General features: G+C 29.0%; 1 protein-coding gene across 5 annotated transcripts; it reads left to right on the forward strand.

The window, feature by feature from the left end:
* The first annotated feature begins 24 nt into the window (after positions 1-24).
* Positions 25-17215, forward strand: LOC145185105 (uncharacterized). 5 transcript variants are annotated; one of them, XR_016449946.1, is made up of 17 exons: positions 25-770; positions 1456-1547; positions 1694-1807; positions 1889-1985; positions 2364-2406; positions 8606-8679; positions 10942-11199; positions 11388-11543; positions 11633-11769; positions 12225-13703; positions 13989-14580; positions 14657-14730; positions 15306-15423; positions 16454-16487; positions 16566-16625; positions 16711-16800; positions 16906-17215. XR_016449946.1 is itself a non-coding variant. In XM_090079267.1 (17 exons), exons 1-17 carry the CDS (start codon positions 363-365, stop codon positions 16978-16980), a joined length of 3915 nt encoding a protein of 1304 aa, XP_089935393.1. In that variant the 5' UTR covers positions 25-362; the 3' UTR covers positions 16981-17215. The 5 variants fall into 5 exon arrangements, 4 of the variants coding, with proteins under 4 accessions (XP_089935393.1, XP_089935394.1, XP_089935395.1 ...); XM_090079267.1 differs by having other exon boundaries at positions 14657-14744; XM_090079268.1 differs by having other exon boundaries at positions 13992-14580; positions 14657-14744.
* Positions 17216-17592: the final 377 nt, after the last annotated feature.

Consider the following 17592-nt stretch of genomic DNA (forward strand, 5'->3'; position numbering starts at 1 on the left):
TGTCCTAAAAACTTTTTTGCTTGGTGTAGCTAACATGGTAATGTTAAATCTAGTAATATTTAATCATGCTTAATTGATCTGAGAACCATATTGTCCTATTATTTTAGGGAGAAAAAAATTATATCTTGAAATCCTTACTTTTTATTTAAATTCACTGTTAAAGTTTTATTTTAACAACTATTCAAGTTATGAAGAATTTGTGTGGATTGCTACTACTTGAGAGATTTATTTTACAGATTAGAATCAAAGTGGAAAGAACTTTTACAATCAAACTGGCTCATGATTTCAAATTTTAAATCTTATTACTATTTGTTATTTTATCTTTGTTCTAAACCTGTAAGTTGTCCAATTTACATGTTACAATGTCTCAAGAAGCCTTGACATCTCAATCATTTCAACTATCTGGAAATAGATGTCCTGTTTGTTCAGTTCTATTTAAAGAAGATCAGTCTGCATCTTCAAGAGAAATTCATACTAATAACTGTTTAGATAAAACTTTAGCAGATGCAACAGCTGAATTAAATGATAAATTGATAGCTCAAAGTTTACAAGAATCTTGGCAGCAAGAATCTCAAAGTGATATAAGTATCTGTAGCTTATGTTTAAAAAACTTATCTAAGTTAAATCCAATGCGCAAACTAATACATATTAGTTCTTGTGCAGATCAAAATGATAAAATTAAAAAAAAAGTCAAGCAAATGAAAAAAGAAAACTCTCAGCCTTTAAAAAACAAAGAATGTCCCTTATGCAGCAAAACTCTTAAAGACATGGTATAGTTATTTAATAATTTGATCTTTAGTTCTATTTTAAGGTTTCTTTTGGTCTAAACAACCTTGTTGTTTTAAAGCAGGTTTGGTATTTGAATCCTCTACCCAGTTAACTTAATTCTAAATTGGTATTAGATTTAATTATAATAAATTATCAAATAATTAAAAAAAGGGAAAGTTAGGGTTGCTCTAAGTAGGAGTTGAGTGCATTAGTTTCATTACCAAGGGTTCTTTGACTTTTGTAGATATTTGAGAAGCATCATAGAAGAAGTTTTCCTTAAACCTAATTTAAACACATTCTTAGCTGCTCCTCTCTTTTTTATATTCTTTTTTTACTAAGATAATAGAAAATCATCACCATGACATTAAATTAACAACTATAATTGCCATTATTTACAGTTATTCTGTTTTTTGTAGCAATAATTTTTAACTTAAAATTACATTAAAAATAATCAGTAAACAATCAAAAAAAAAAGTTCAAAAATCTTTTATTTTTTAAAACTTGTTAGTCAAAATAAAGAAGAGAATTTTGTTAAAGTTTGTGCACTTTTTTTTATCATTATTCTCAGTATTTTTCTTGATTTTTTTAAATTATTGTTCTCAGTATTTTTCTTGATTTTGGCTCTTGTTACCTTTTAAAATTCAGTTAGGTACTTTTTTAATCCATAATTAGCTTGTTTATAAATAGAACTTTTCATCTCATGTAAAACAATGTTCAGTAAAGCGTAACATTCCGATAAGTCAAGTGTTAATGATTCTTCAAAAGTCTAATGAATCATTGTGAGTATACTTTGATTATTTTAATCATTTAATCTGCCACTTTTTAAAATTATCATTTACAGTTTATCAAATGAATTTCATTTTATTCTGTTATTTAAAGTGGCTTCTTAAATGTCTACTTTTTACTTTTAAAAGTTTTATTCTAGATTGACTAGTGAATCAGTTATAAATAAATGTAAATCTAGTGAGCCAGTGAAAAATAAAGATGAATCTAGTGAACTTGTGACAAATCGAAAGGTTTTTACAAAGAAGAAAAAAAAGTAAATTTTTTTTTATTGTTCATAAAATTTGAGTAATTCTGGATAAAGTTAAAAAAATAGATGATTTTATTTCTGTACCAGAGAAGGTAAGAGACCTCAAACAATGCTTGTAAAAAGTTCTGCAGAGATTAGAGAAGCTTTTATGGAAAGAGCTCTTGCTTTGGCAAAAAATGCAGAGGTAATTTAAATGCTAATTTAAACAAGATTAGTTTGTGCTTTTGACAAGTCTTAATGTATTAGGCAAAGTAATACAATATTTTAGGTAAAGCTAACCATTTTTTAAACAAAGTCTTACAGTGTTTTGTGAGTTTTTCCTGAGAAAAATAGAAAATCTTTAGTATTTGACATGAATGAAAGTAAAAGTCATACTTCCTTTGTTCACTTTAGAAAAGCATTTTGATTAAACACTATAAAATCCCCAATCAAAATGCTAATCTTACTAACCTAAGCATCCATAAGTTCTAAAAATAGTAAAACTCTAAGGTGAGGTGCTTCTTGATGGTGTAGTTACCTATTCTGCTGGCCATTAACTTCTATTAAAAATCTCTTAATACAGGTCTGTCAAAAACATGATTGTTTAGAAGAGAGTAACAAGATAGGTAACTTTTTAAATGATTGCATCTTTTTAAATAATTATTTTTTAAAACTAACTTCATACTGACTTCTTTTTGTCTATGTTTTTTTAAGAGCTAAGTTTTGTGGGACCTTTCACAAAGACCTTAGCTTATAAAAAATATAGAGAATAAAAAGTTCTTTTTTCAGTGTTCTCTTTGATATTCTGTGTTTAAGCTTTTTATCTGTGTATCAGTGTTTATATCAATTGACTTAAATACTTCACAATATTAGTTGTTACATATATTATACATCATTTTATCTACAGATATTTTTATGAGGGTTTTTTAAAATGATTAGAAATAGCCAGATCATAATCACAGATTTAAAATTTAAAAGCACTGAATCATATAAAGGATGCCTAAAGAGCTATCTTAACTTAGAGGCAGAAGAAAGTAAATCTATTTAGCTGATTTTGAAATAGTTAAGTTTGAAGTTTAGATACATAGGGATCCCAACATACAATTGTTTATGATATCAACATTCAGTTTATGGCTTAATTGAAAGTTCTTTCTGTTCATTTTCCTCTCAGGAGTATCAAATAAATTTAGATTGTATGAGTTTAATCTGTTCATTTGGCCAACAGGACTATCCATAAAATTTGAACTGTAAGAGTTTATTCTGATCATTTTCCCCTCAGGAGTATCCATAAAATTTTTTTCAACCTTAATCTTATCATTTTTCTATGGCCATATTGGGAAAATAGTGAAAAATATGAAAAAGATTTAATTTGAAGAAAAGATTTGATTTGTTTTTTTAAAGTATGTTATTTTACTTTTAACAATTATTTTATATATGGAATTAGGTATGATATTTAAATTACATCAAGTAAATGTTTAATCTACAAGTGAGAAAGAGTACCTGCATTAAATCAGGTATTCAAATATAGCTTTTCTTAGGTTCTGTAAATATCTCAAAAAGAATATTCAAATAAGAAATGTTTCTGGTAGGATGGAGCCAGAACATTATTTCCGAAACAAGTTTGGCTGGACTAGTATTAAAATATAATTCTCAAAGAAGACAAAAGATTCTGGCAATACGGTATATTGTTTTCCAGTGAATGTTAGTTCTCTAAATGATAATTTAATTGCTAAATGCAATTAAGATGGTGGTTTTAACTTACATAATGTTGATTAGTATAAGTTGTGTTGATTCAATAATCCTTTTTTAATACTTCTGAAAAAAATGGTTAAGGTAATGGATGAAAAGAAGGGGTTCGAGAAAAGTTCTTCCTTCCTAGCATCCTTCCTTCAGACCTTTCTAAATAAAATTTAAAGATTTTATTAACAGTTAAAGACATTTTCTCAAGAAAATTGTATAGAAACCTTCTTGAACTATGTGTGGTTTGGTTTCTTGAGCTATGTGTGGTTTGGCTTCTTGATATATGTGTGGTTTGGTTTCTTGAGCTATGTGTGGTTTGGCTTCTTGATATATGTGCGTTTTGGCTTCTTGAACTGTGTATGGTTTGGCCTCTTGAACTATATGTGGTTAGCTTGTTGAATTACTTGTGGTTTGGCTTTGGGCATATAGTCCGGTAGAATTTCACAAAAAAAGGGGTCAACCTAGAAAAAATTATTATAAAGACATGTTATATATCGTTGGAAAGCTTATTATTTCCTCTTTAAAATGGGTAATTGGTATTTTTTTTTATTTTGGGGAAAAAAAGTTATGACATCACAAAGATTAGGAGTAAAATACGAAATTTTAAACGTTGCTGATAAATTTTAATTATGCTGTACAATAAGTTGCGTTGTAACTATAATAACACTTATATTTAAATAATATAAAAGTGTTGAGTATATATATATTTTTTTTGTTACTAGAAACATGGCTTTCGGAGCCGCGGGGGCCACAGCCCCCCAAAGGACCTTTTTTGAATTTTGCAAGAGGAATATTTTTGATTTTTTGTTTGTTTTTGTCAAATATTTTTGTTAAACTTTGTTTCTGTAAGTAAAAATGGGTAGAGGGAATAAAAATTCCTTGTTCTACATTTCGAATTTTAAAGTTATTAGAATGTAATATTCTTTTTGTATTCGAAATGTAATCGAATTTTTTTGGCAATATTTATCAAAAACTTTTTAATAAATTATTTATCTTAGTGTTTATAATTATGTAATGATTTGCTATTTTCAGATTTTAATATAAATTATCTGATCTTGTAAGTGATAATAAAACTAGTTCTGAAACTGAAAATTTATGGACTTAAAAAATGAATTCTCTGTATGTGCATTGTGTGGTAAAATGAAATTAGAAGGAGATTGGTTGAGCCAAGTGGGGGCAAGATTTGGAAGGAATGTTGATAACCAAGGAGCTCTTGGAAAATTAATTGAATGTGCTTTAAAATTGGGTTTAAATGTATTGGTAAATGAACTGAATAAAAAACAAGAGACAGGAGAAAAGGTTTTTATTCACTCATCGTGTCGAACTAAATTAAGAAACCAATCAAAATCAATTAAACGATCACAAGCATCGATGGAAACTCCTATTGAAAGAAAACGTTCAACTCGATCAGAACAGATTTTTTTTAATTTTAAAGAGCAATGTTTTTATTGTGGAAATGTGTGCACACTTGACAGTCGCCATCCTGAGAGAAATAATTTCATAGAAGTAAGAACAAAATCATCAAAAATTTATCTTTACACAAAATATATTTAACAAGTATGACAAAAAGAGTTGATTGCCAGCGTGAATGTTATGACATTGATCAGATTATTGGCAGTACAGCAGAACATGTCATAAACAATATTCTTTTTGCGCACGCATTTACAGGTTGTGATATAACATCAGCAATTCACAATTTTGGAAAGACTTCAATTTTTAGAAAGCTTGAAGCCAAAGACTTGTGCAATGCAGCAAATATTTTTTACCATGATGATAAATCGCCTGATGAGATTGGAAATGCATCAATTCGTTTCTTTCAGCTGCTACATTCCTCAACATCAAATCTACAACAAATACGAAAGCAAAAGTACGAGGAAATGATAAACTCAGATCGAGCTCACATAGACCCTTCTGTTCTTCCACCATCTCCTAGAGCTGCTTACTACCATGGATTGAGAGTATATCATCAAGTGCGTATTTGGAGATGTCTAAGTGAAATTGATCTTGACCCACTTAATTGGGGATGGAAATTAAATGGCTTTATGTACTCATCAATAGCGACAGATGAAAATGCAGGTCCAGAAGATATCCTAAAGGTTGTTCGATGTGGGTGTAAAAACTCCTGTTCGAGTCGATGTTCCTGCAGAAAGATGGGACTTCACTGCACTTCATCGTGTGCTACCTGTCACGGGATTAACTGTACAAATATTGAAAAAGTTGACGAAGAAAATGAACCAGCCCATGACCGTCACTTCTCAGATGTTTTTACATAATTTTTAATTTAATCAGAATAAGTAAGATAAACTTAATGCATAAAGATAAACTTCTTTGTAAATATTTTTTAACATGCTCTTGGTAACATTACAGAATAATTACGTTTAACAGTATTTTATATATTTTGAATATATTTGTTTTGTAAACACATCTTTAAGTCAAATTTTCAAAAAATTGGCTAAAGTAGCATCCCCCTCTGCCTTTATACCGTACTTTTAGTTATTATTATTTCGCTTTCAGTTCATTAAACCAACTACTAATACTTAGGAGTAATAAATATAAAAATATGTTACATTTACTTGCTTAAATTATAAATTCTTTTAGTAAAAAAACGTCAATTTTGGTGCTTTTCTGCTAATCTTTATGACGTCACAACTTTTTTTCCCCAAAATAAAAAAAATTACCAATTACTCATTTAAAAGAGGAAAAAATAAGCTTTCCAACGATATATAACATGTTTTTATACTAATTTTTTCTAGGTTAAGACTAAATTCTACCGGACTAATAGCTACTGAATTTGAAGTTTCATGAATTTAAAAATGTTGAATTAACAAAAGTTATTAGATAGCCATAAAGTTTATAATCTAAATTTAAAAAATTTTGTGTTAACAATCTCATGAAACTTTTTAAGTTGTAAGTTAAAGCTATTCCCAATAAAGTTTGAAGGCTTTGTGATAATAATTGTGCAAGCTCATGCATATTCTGCACTTCTAGCATAGGAAGATGATAACATCAATTTTAGTGGAGACTTCTCTAATGTAAATTCTCAGAAATTTACCATTAGGTAAAATTGACCAAAAAATTTACCATAAGATATATTACCGTAAAACCAAAAGGTAAAAGAAATATTGAATATCTTAAATACCAGTGGAATTAAATACAAAAAAAAGTGAAAGAAAAAACTTGTGGCACTCTGGGTAGAATAAGTTAGACATGATATATGGGTAGAACAAGATAGACATGGTATATGAGTATACAAAATAATGCTTGCACATTATGAATAAGTTCTCTAATTTGAAATGGAAAAATCAAATATATCTTGATGTTAATCCAAAAAAGATTGTGAATTGCACTATTGTCAAATAATGAGATGTCTAATGATAATTTTACTTACAGATTGAAAACATGATGAGAATGTTGATAAGATTTTTTTTTTTAAGGATTTTTGATTATCCTAAATTATTATTCAAAATTGTGATTAGATTAGGAGAATTTGTTTTGATATAGGGTTCAAATGTCCCAAAAGTTGTTTTTTCTTTTATCTCAAGTTTTTACAATTACTTACATTACTGACCAAAGAACCACCACAAATTTTCGTATAAATTTGCATATGTTCTGTGATTTATTGAAATTTATTAAAAGCAATTGTTATTTTATTGTTGTTTAAACACTTTTTAAATAATTACTGAAATTTTTTAAAAAGTTTTTGTTGAACTTAAATAAGTATTATATAATAATTATATAACTCAAAATATCTTAAGTAATCTACCAGTTCAGTAAGGCCTTCAGTAACAAAGCAGATGTTACTAAAAGCCTTCCTAATCTTGGTAATTGTCCTGAATAGGCAATTGACTGCTCCTCTGATAAAAGCTGAAATCTCTTGAAATGACAATGAAACAATGTCTATTAGATGCTGCTATAGGATGTATTGCTATAAAAAACTATTACTAAAAAAAAATAAATTGTATAAAGAAATTTAAACAGAATCAGGATTGGAGTGTATCTGATTGGTCTATGGTTCATTGAACAGATATCTAAACTTTAGTTCTTCTGCTCAAATAAAAAAATATATGTACAACACACATTTGAAGAGAATATGATATCAACCTGTATTGCTCTGACAGTGAAATGCAGTGGTGACTCAGTTATGGTCTGGGGATTTTTTTATCAAGTGGGACAAGTGATCTTACAAAGATCCATGTCATATTGAAGAAAGGTTATAGAAGAATGCAAATCTATCAGGGTTATGTTTAATTGGGAAAGGCTTTGCTCTGCAACAGGAAATTATTGTCCAATAATCAAAGATACTCTTTTGGATGTTCTACAAGATGACTTGAAGAAGGCCCAAATGAGTTACAGAGACAATTCTGGATACAATGTGTATCAAGAATGTTTGAGACAAAGAAACAAAGATTTTCTTTAATGAAAATGCATTTTAATAGCCACTATTCAATTGACAAATATCATTGATTTCTGTATAAGTAGAAAAAGAATTTGAATATTAACCTATTCATTATGTTTTTATCTGCAATTTTCCTGATCTTCGAAAATCAATTTATTTTATCCAAAAATACAAAACATTTTATGCAAAAATTTAATCCAAACTCTTGATGGTAGTGCAAGATGCTATATTTTTTTAGTAAGGTGTTAAACTTGATTTTGAGAATTTTCATTAAATTTTATGCCTGCCTGCCATGAAATATATTTGGTGTTTTAGTGTATTTTACAACTATTAGGCCATTACTTGTGCAGCAACCCATAAAAAGTTAAAATATTAGAATTTTTCTTTTTTGATTCTTTGATGTAGCAATGGTTTTTTAAAAAAAAAATACACAGGTCAGTAGAATTTGAAGATATAGCTAAAAGCTTTTGCAATGTTTCTCAAAATAATATCACTAAGCCTACCAAAACTTTAGATTTGCTTAAATATTTGGAATGTATCGATTTATATCGGATATATTAGTTTCTTCCTCTAAATGACAAACAGAATTCTGTGAATTCACAGATTTCACAAAAAGAAGAAAGTGAGTTCTTTTATTTGATAATGAAAAAAATATATTTTATTGTAATATATTTAATATTGTTCTTAAGCTTTCAGAGAAACTGAGAAGAGCGATGTTTCAAAAGAATCATTGTTTTTAACAGCCAATTACAAATTCATGCAAGTGAGTATATTATACGAAGAGTGACAGACATTCTACTCAGCTAAAAAGACAATTAGTCCATCGTGGCCTTGTAGTCAAAAATAGACAGCTTTTGAGCAAATTCAGATCAGCTTTTAAGCTGACCTGAATGTGCTACCTACATGTGGTAAAAGTAGACACATTCCACTGTTCAGAAATGCCTGTTTTGAAAACCAACTATGGCGTCTGTGGAAATAAATTGTCTTGAAAGTACCACTTTCATGTCTTAAAATACAAGTTAAAAAAAAGCTTATTAAATATGATCTACTGAAAGCATCCACATGATAAGTAGTGGGTATGTAACTAGTACCTATGTTTATAAGAAGATTTCATACAAATATCTTTCAATGTTGTTAATTTCTTGATATTTTGATGTTCCTTTTTATCTCATTTTAGCACTTTTTGTTCAAAACATTTCAAACTGGATGACTGCTATCATGGCCCCAAAATAATTTTTCTAAAACTTTAGAATAGTTTTTATTTACTTTACTTTTCATCCAAACCAACCAGCTGAGGTTGAAATGACAAAGATTGATATATGTGAATGATAGGCTTTCATTCAATCCTGCTTTATATTGAGCAAAACAGGCAAATTTTGGTGGTAATAAAGCCCAAAATTTAATTGTAGTGGTTCATATGAATAACAAAGTATTTAAAATTTTTTGATTAGAAGATAATGGCAAATATTTTTCCATGGTTGCTACACTACACTAAGAATAGTTTTTCTTATAGAGAAACTTTCATTGTTTCAAGTCTCATGAAAAAATAATTGATGGTTTACTAAATGAAAATTGAAGTAGGGCAAAATTATAGCTCTCTAGAGATAGTAGTTTTCTAAGTAGGGCAAAGTGCCCAATTAGTAACCATAAATTTCTTAACAATGCAAAGAGATGCTTCTAACAAACCAATCTTAACTGAAGCAAACATCAAAAATAGCTAGAACAAAATATTGGTCTAATATACAAAAAATTAACCAAATTGATATCCCTCAAAAAAAAAGCCCAAGAAACATCAGACCAAAATTTGAGTTAGTGGGTCAAAGGAAGAGGTTTGAAAAGAGTTCTTCCTTCTTATCATCCTTCCTTCAGACCTTCCTAAATAACATTTGGCCATTGTTTTCTGATAAAGATCATGGCATGGGAAAATGGCTAAACTTTAGAAATGCAAGATGTTTTGAACAATCTCCTGATCAGTTTTTTATGCTCATTCCCCTTGAACTGTCTGCCATGGTTGAAACTCTATTGAATATTTAAAGATGTGGGGCATTGATCACCATTTGTCTAATTACTTTTTAGCATCTGGAACAAAACATCAGACAAAATATGTAAATCTATTAGAAGAATGATGTCCAGGATTAAGATCCAGTAATGATCAGCATATGAATGACACTTCCAAAATATTTCCTAAATTAAGAAAAGATTGAGAGCAGGCTGTGATTGAACCTAATGTTCTCAAGACTCTAGAATTTTCAAGATTTTTTGAATCAGTTAAACCAATGAAAAATATTTGTCTTTGAATTGCCTGGAGACCTAGTAGTATGTTTGCCATTTTCAAATCACAAGAAATGATTGACTTGATATGATTAACCCCAGTGAGGCACTAGGTGCTGAGCATTTGGGTAAGTCTCAAGCTGATTCTCTACAACACATTCTCTACAATTCTTGACACTTTTGTCATTGGTTATCTTTTGTCATGCCAACCTCAGCTCACACTTGTATATTTGGCTATTTTTGTTATTTCAATCTCAGCTCGTTGGTCTCAGTGAAAAGTGATGTAATTTAAAAATTTTCCGAAGGGATCCAAGAATTAAAAAAATTTTTTTGGGACTAATAACCACAATGGTATGAAAACCATAATATGTTTTGGACAAAAAGTGTTTAAAATGAGATAAAAATGAAGATAAAAATATCTCATTTTAAACACATAAATCAACAACCATCCAAGATATTTGCATGAAAATTTATTTACACAGAATAGTAGGAGCTAGTTACATACCAGTTTTCTTGTGGATACTTTTAATAGACCAGATTTAATAAACATTTTTCTAACTTTCATTTTAAGGCATGAAAACAGTAGTTTCAAAGTCAATTTATTTCTATAGATGTCGTTTAGTTGGATTTTTAAATTGGCATTTCTAAACGGTGGAACTATTTCTACTTTCACTTTTGGGCTCAAAAGGCACTGTTCCTATTTTTGACAACAGTGAATATATTTATGTTTCATGGTATTTCTTTATTTTATTAGAATAACAAATGCAAACTCTGGAAATTGACATCTTTAAAAGATAAAAAGAATAATGAATCATATTTTATTCCGCAACTGCACCCTAGTATACTCCCTTCTACTGATTTAAGAACAAAACTAATAAACAATAATTCATCCAGAGAGCATTGCAATGAAGCTTTTTCAGCCACGCAAACTGAAAAACTCAACATTCTGATGGATTTGAATGATGAACCTGATATACAATGTAGTGGTTTCATAAAAGAGTCTATTAAACAGGTATTAAGCAGGTTGTAATCTGGTTCAATTGCTTAACTTGCTAAAAGTAGATGAAAATTTGTATTTGAACAATTGTTAAAAGATTGTTTTAAGCGGAATAAAATTTCAATGTCTAAAAATATTTCATTGTAAAATTTACTTTGACCTAATTTATCTCCATCAAAAAAATTTAACAAACTGTAATTTAGGAAGCCAACTCTTCCCACCTAGAAAAATTAACTAGTGATATGAATTTGCTATTAGAGGAATCATTATTTAGTGATTTTGTATTTCATTGTGACTCGGATGTAAAAATTCCAGCTCATCGCTGCATTTTGGCTGCAAGAAGTGAAGAATTTAAGCAAGTAAGTCTTAGTCTATAAATAGCATCTCTTGGTATTTTGTTCAATTGTTTTTAAAAGTATAAAAAAGAGTCACAAAATTCTTCTATTAGATTTTAAATGAGTGTCATGAAGTATACATCAATGAGTACTCTCCTTCTGCAGTTGGCTTTATGCTTAAGTTCATGTACACTGGATTAACAGATGTGCCATATAAAGATGCACATCAAGTTTTACAACTTGCTTATCGGTGCAGCTATGATTTCATTAATTTATTTTTACTTACTTTTATATATATATATATATATATATATATATATATATATATATATATATATATATACATACATATATATATATATATATATATATATATATATATATATATATATATATATATATATATATATATATATATATTATATATATATATATATATATATATATATATATATATATATATTATATATATATATATATATATATATATATATATATATATACAATATATATATATACAATATATATATACAATATATATATATATGTAAGTGTGTGTGTATGTATGTATGTATGTATGTATGTATGTATGTATGTATGTATGTATGTATGTATGTATGTATGTATGTATGTATGTATATTAATAGTTGTTTTTTGTTGTTAAATATTGAGTCAGTTTTTTTTTTAATGTTTGATTTTGTTAAGTTTCAAATTGAACTCTTTACGTGACGCTTGCGCTGCTATTCTTACTGAAAATGGAGAAAGTGATGTTGTAGATAAAATTGTGAGCTCATTTTGGGAGGATCAAGACAAGTGTTGTGGTAAGAGGTTTCTTATTACTAAATCAGTCAATCAGGATGAAGATGAAATGACAGAAGACTCGTGTTTTTCTGCAAATGAATTGGAATTAGTTCAAGAAGTGTTTCGAACACAAGCTATCAATAATTCAATCAGTCTGACTGAAGATGAAGAAGGTAAAAACTTTCCAAACAAAATAAAATCTAAATTAAATGTTACTCATTGTTCTGCTAAAGCAGCTTTAAATTCATTGGATTTAAATTCATTGGATTTACATGAAGTCAATAAATCCCAAATTCAATCTCTCAAAGACACAACTTGTAAGACTGAAAATGATGTTTTGAATTTATCACTCGGTGATTTAAGAACACAGCACATTGATTATGACGCTCAGATAAACAAGACTTTATCAGAAAGAAAACAAACTCAAACTTTAGTTATTTCTGATGATGTGTTACTAAGCAACCTCACTTCATGTACCCCTAAAATCCCATCATGTGAAACACCTTTACTTTTTGGTAGCAGCTCAGGTATTAGTGAGGTTTTGATTAGAAGCAAGTCGAACAATTTGTATAACAAAAACTGCTATACTGTCAAAAATGATGCTAATCAATCTTTTTTGTCAAGCCCAAGATATCCTCTCCGCAGTCCGTATAACCCTGTAAACCTGAATATAAATGTTAAAAAGCTAACTAGTTCGGGAGTAGTCACTCCTGGAACATATGCGAATTTCTGTTCCTTTAATGAAGTTAAAAATGTAGAAATTAATGATGTCGAAAAGGATTGCTCCATTATAATTGTAGATAGTCCAAATCCTAACAAAGCGAAATGCAGCTCTCCATTACCAAAAAATCAGCTCATTGAATCTTCTAAAAAAAGCTCCGATAGAACTTCTCCTCATGAATGTTATCTTGTGGATTCTAATTTTGACATAAAAAATTTAACAGATGATTCAGCTTTAACAACACCGTCAATCCCAATAAAATCAAGTTTAAAACACAACTCTAAACTTCTCAATGAGTCTTCTTCAGACAGTGAATCTGTGTTAAAGTATTCAAAAATAATTTCAAAGCACCACGACGCTTTAAGTGAAACTTCGCCTTCTGTAGTAAAATCAATATCAAGTCCTGCACGAAAGCGCAGAAAGTTAATTGCTGATCCTAACTTTAGCGAACCATTTTCAACCCATGTTGATTGTGTATCAAATAAAATACAAACTGCTCCTCGATCATCTGCTGTTTTGACTTCATCCAAGTCGGCTATCGAAGGAATGGAAGAAAAAGGAAACTCCTGTGATGTAACTACGGAATTGCAGTGTCTTACTACAAGGGAAAACTTGCAGAGCATGTCAACGGGAAATGAAAAAATATCTAATAGTTTTAATTGGTAGTTACATTTTTACTTTCAGTCACTTTATGCCAGTTTTGTTTCGTTTTCGTCTTGTTTCGTTCTTGTTGTGTTTTGTTCTGGTAATTTGTAGCTAATACTTCTGTATATTTCCTCAACTGTATGCACCTAAGTACTTCTTATTTCTCACAATATTCTCTACCTATAGATATTTTAAATATTTTTTTGCATGTTCGTTTAAAAAAAAATATTCTTTTTTGCTTAAAGTTTTTTTTGCAAGTTGTTTAAAGAAATTTTTTTTTTTTACTGCACAAACGATTTTAGTAGTAATTTAGCAGATAATCATCCATTTTATTATGATGGAGATGATGGTGGTACTTATTATGATGGAGATGATGGTGGCTATAACTCTATTGTATTCGAAGAAAAATATTCTTGCGGGGAAAATGCTGATAAAAAAAATGATAGCAAATTGCAGCATTCGTCTCATGACTCACTGTTATTTAATGACAAAAGTAATATATTTTTAAACTCAGCTGCAACTTTAATGGCAAAAGAAGTTATCGCTCCAACCAATGCGCTGGATTTTCCTTCGGTATCAGAGTTTAAAAAGAGTAGTCAGGCTGAATCTCCTTCACAAAAGATCGTATCAAACTCTCAAAGGATGAAACCAGCAGATAATCAGTATTCGGTATCCACAAACACACTTTCCTCAGTTAATTCAGTCAAATCTAATTTCCTTAAGAGTACTCCTTCAAAGGAATTTTCTGATCTTTATTTTAATGATAGCACTCTTAAAACTCCCAATGCAGAAAGTTATGATAAGTTTGGTCCAGGGTGTTGTATTCATCCCGAAACTAAAGAGGTTATAACTCCTATGCCTGATTACTCATCCCTGCCTACTCCTGAATTAGCAGTAAGTTTTGATTGTTTACTCTCGGTCTGTATGAACTCCTTTTTTTTTTTAGGTTTAATATTTTATATGTTTTTAGGCGAGAACTAGTTCTTATGCGTTGAGAGAGTTGCCCAAGAAAAAAATGGTGGCAAAGTTAAAAGAAATATACAAGTATCAACATAAATGTATACAATTTTAAACTTTACATTTTTAGATGAATAAAAAAATTTTATGTAACAGATCGGAGTGCATAATTTTTTCCGTTAAGTTTGCCCGAACTGAAGTTAGTTTTTTGACAATATCCTTGTTTATTGGATTAAACATTGAGTTAAATGTTTCTAATGTTGAAACACAACTCTCTATTTAAGTAAAACCAAAAAGTGATTGTGAAATTTATTCAAATTTCACAGATGATTTTCACGTCTTTTTTGTCTAAACTTAAATCTGTAATAATAACTATTAAATTTGTACCAGAATTTCTTTTTTTTTTTTTTTTTTTTTTTTTTTTTCGATGCTTCTTTGATTTTTTTTTTTTACTCTCATCAGCTATTTTTAAACTTTAATTTTTAGACATTTGCAGAATTTTTTATTAATTAGTTTCTTACTGTTTTCTATGTTTTCTATAACTTGGACCGTTTTTTTAAAACAACGATTTGTTTACAACAAATCGTTGTTTTAAAAGTTGTAAACAGAACATCCGCACTGGTTTTTTACTCTCCGAAAATTTCTAAAATTAATCTCTTTAGTTAAAAAATGGGAAGAAGAGCCACAGAAAACAACTAGTAAAGGAGTCTCAAAGAAGAAGAAAGTTCAAAGTGAAACTCTTAAGGAATCTCCTGTTAGAACAAAGACCGTGAAAAAAAGGTAATTGCTTTTTTAATCTCATAACCTTTGCTTCTAAAATCAGTTTTAAATAAGTTTTTTAGTATGTTTACATATTTTTAACTATATCCTTGATAAATACGAATCTTCTTGCGTTACACAGTGAAGCGAAATGGTCAAAAAGCGGCCAAAACTCAAAATCTTGTAAAGTAATAAACGCTTTTATTAAATTATTGTTCCGATTCTCTGACTAGGATAGTAGACAAGAGAGAACCAAAATATATATTTTTCTTATCATTTGATATTTTTTCTAATAAGTTGTAAAAAAAAAACTAATGAAAATGGTGTATTAAAAAAATTCTACTTATGGCCACTTTTTGAGCTTTTCGCTTCATAGTGCGTTATTAAAAAACGTAAAATCCGGTCAAAATAATGTTAGCGGATTTTTTGCTTGATTTGTTTTAGCGCGTAATTAATAACGATTCATCCATAAATTTTGTAGGAATTTAAGTTATGCATGAATTTAAGTCGACCAATAACGTTTTTGTAAAAAATCTGAAATCTGTGAATTGTCAAACATTTTTAAAAAAAAGTTTGCGCGATCTAAAATAATAACTTATGCCAAAACGTGTTGCGAGAGTGTCAATACAAGATAGAAAGAGAATGCGCCGCCCCTCTTTTTGGGCGTCTGTAAAATATCATCAACTGAAGTGTCTGACAAATCATCGTAAAAGAATCAGCCAACCCAAAATTGGTCAAAAGTTTGATAAGCATCACACAACTACATCTTGTCAACTGCAGAAGCAAGACATCACCGAATAATATGCAAGAGAGCACCGAAATACACTGTATCATAAGCGAGAAAAGTCCAGTAAGACGAGCTGATCGATGATAATATTCGTCAGATAACAAACAAACTGTTATACGAAGCGTAAGAAAATATTCCAAAACATTCCAGATTATATGAAAAGCTCAGAAACAGCTGAAATAAAAAAATCTAAAAACAAACATTTTAAGTTCATTTTTATTTATCTACATCACAAGTATTGTTTTGTTTGTTTGTTCTTTGTAGAAATTTGGAGAAAGGGTGTTCTGAAACGAAAGAGGTTAGAAACTGAATTTCGCTATCGGAAAGATTTTGCAATTTATAGTTTATATTTATAGGATTATTATTCTTTTTCTAGAAACTGATTTCGTTTATTCGTGACAATAGTGCTCTTCATCAAAAGGTCTTGAAGTATGAGGTAAGAAAAGGTGTACTTTGCATATTCAAAATTTCAAGGGGAAATTTTATAGAACACAAAACAAAATATTAATGTTATTTTAAAGCCTTTAGAAATAACAGAATTATCAATGCTTTTGAAAAAACGTTCAGTAGACATTAACAAGAAAGACCTTTTGAGCTTCCTTGATGAGCAGGTGAATGATTATTTCATATTGATTATTTATAGACTGTATGCTTTTTTAGATGATTTTCATATGCGAGTTTTTTTTTATTATTATTTTATTTTTTTATGACTTTAGTGCATATGTTATTATTCGAAAGACGAAGAAAATAAATGGAATAGAAGGAGGAAGAAAAATTCAAATAAATCTTGAACTACAACATTTTACGAAGTAACTTGTGTGGAGCATATATTGTATGAGCAAAGCTTCAAAATAACTATTTTTGTCTCTAATGAACACAGAACCTTCTAAAAGCGATTGAATGTTTGAAAGTGGATATGTTAAATGTATTAAATACAATATATTCTTACGTTGTAAGCAGCATCAATATTTAAGTAGCATCAATATTTAAGCATCAAATTTTACAATCAAGAGACATGTTTGCAAATTGATTTTTAATATTTCAAAGTAATCGAAATTTTTTTCAATTAAAAAATTTACATTTTGTATCAATATTCAAATAAATTAAGTAGTTCAAGTCGGTTGATCTATAAATTAGAGATTAAAAGAGATGAAGGGTTTTGTCGAAAATGCGTTTTATCCTTAGCAGATGACATATTTTGGGAAATCACGGATAGTTTCCATTAATGGTAACAAAGTGTAGTGACTCATTAGCAATTGTAACACTTCGGTTTGTCAAGCTTTTAACTGTTTGGAGTAAAGAAGTATCCTTTACGCATTTTTAAATAAGAGGTAATAAATAAAATAGAGGGGTTTAAAGTGACATACTTCTCATCTCTGTAATATCAAGTATCGTGATTTGGG

Source organism: Hydra viridissima, unplaced genomic scaffold (assembly GCF_058129835.1).
Source record: "Hydra viridissima isolate aposymbiotic clone 2 unplaced genomic scaffold, HvirCarnegie_v1 scaffold_2, whole genome shotgun sequence".
Lineage (NCBI taxonomy): Eukaryota > Metazoa > Cnidaria > Hydrozoa > Anthoathecata > Hydridae > Hydra > Hydra viridissima.

Coding starts and splice junctions, on each gene's coding strand:
- LOC145185105 (XM_090079267.1), top strand. CDS start 363: ATGTCTCAAGAAGCCTTGACATCTCAATCATTTCAACTATCTGGAAAT. Junction 15,424..16,453: donor ACAAAGACCGTGAAAAAAAG/GTAATTGCTTTT, acceptor TGTTCTTTGTAG/AAATTTGGAGAAAGGGTGTT. Junction 16,626..16,710: donor AAAAGGTCTTGAAGTATGAG/GTAAGAAAAGGT, acceptor GTTATTTTAAAG/CCTTTAGAAATAACAGAATT.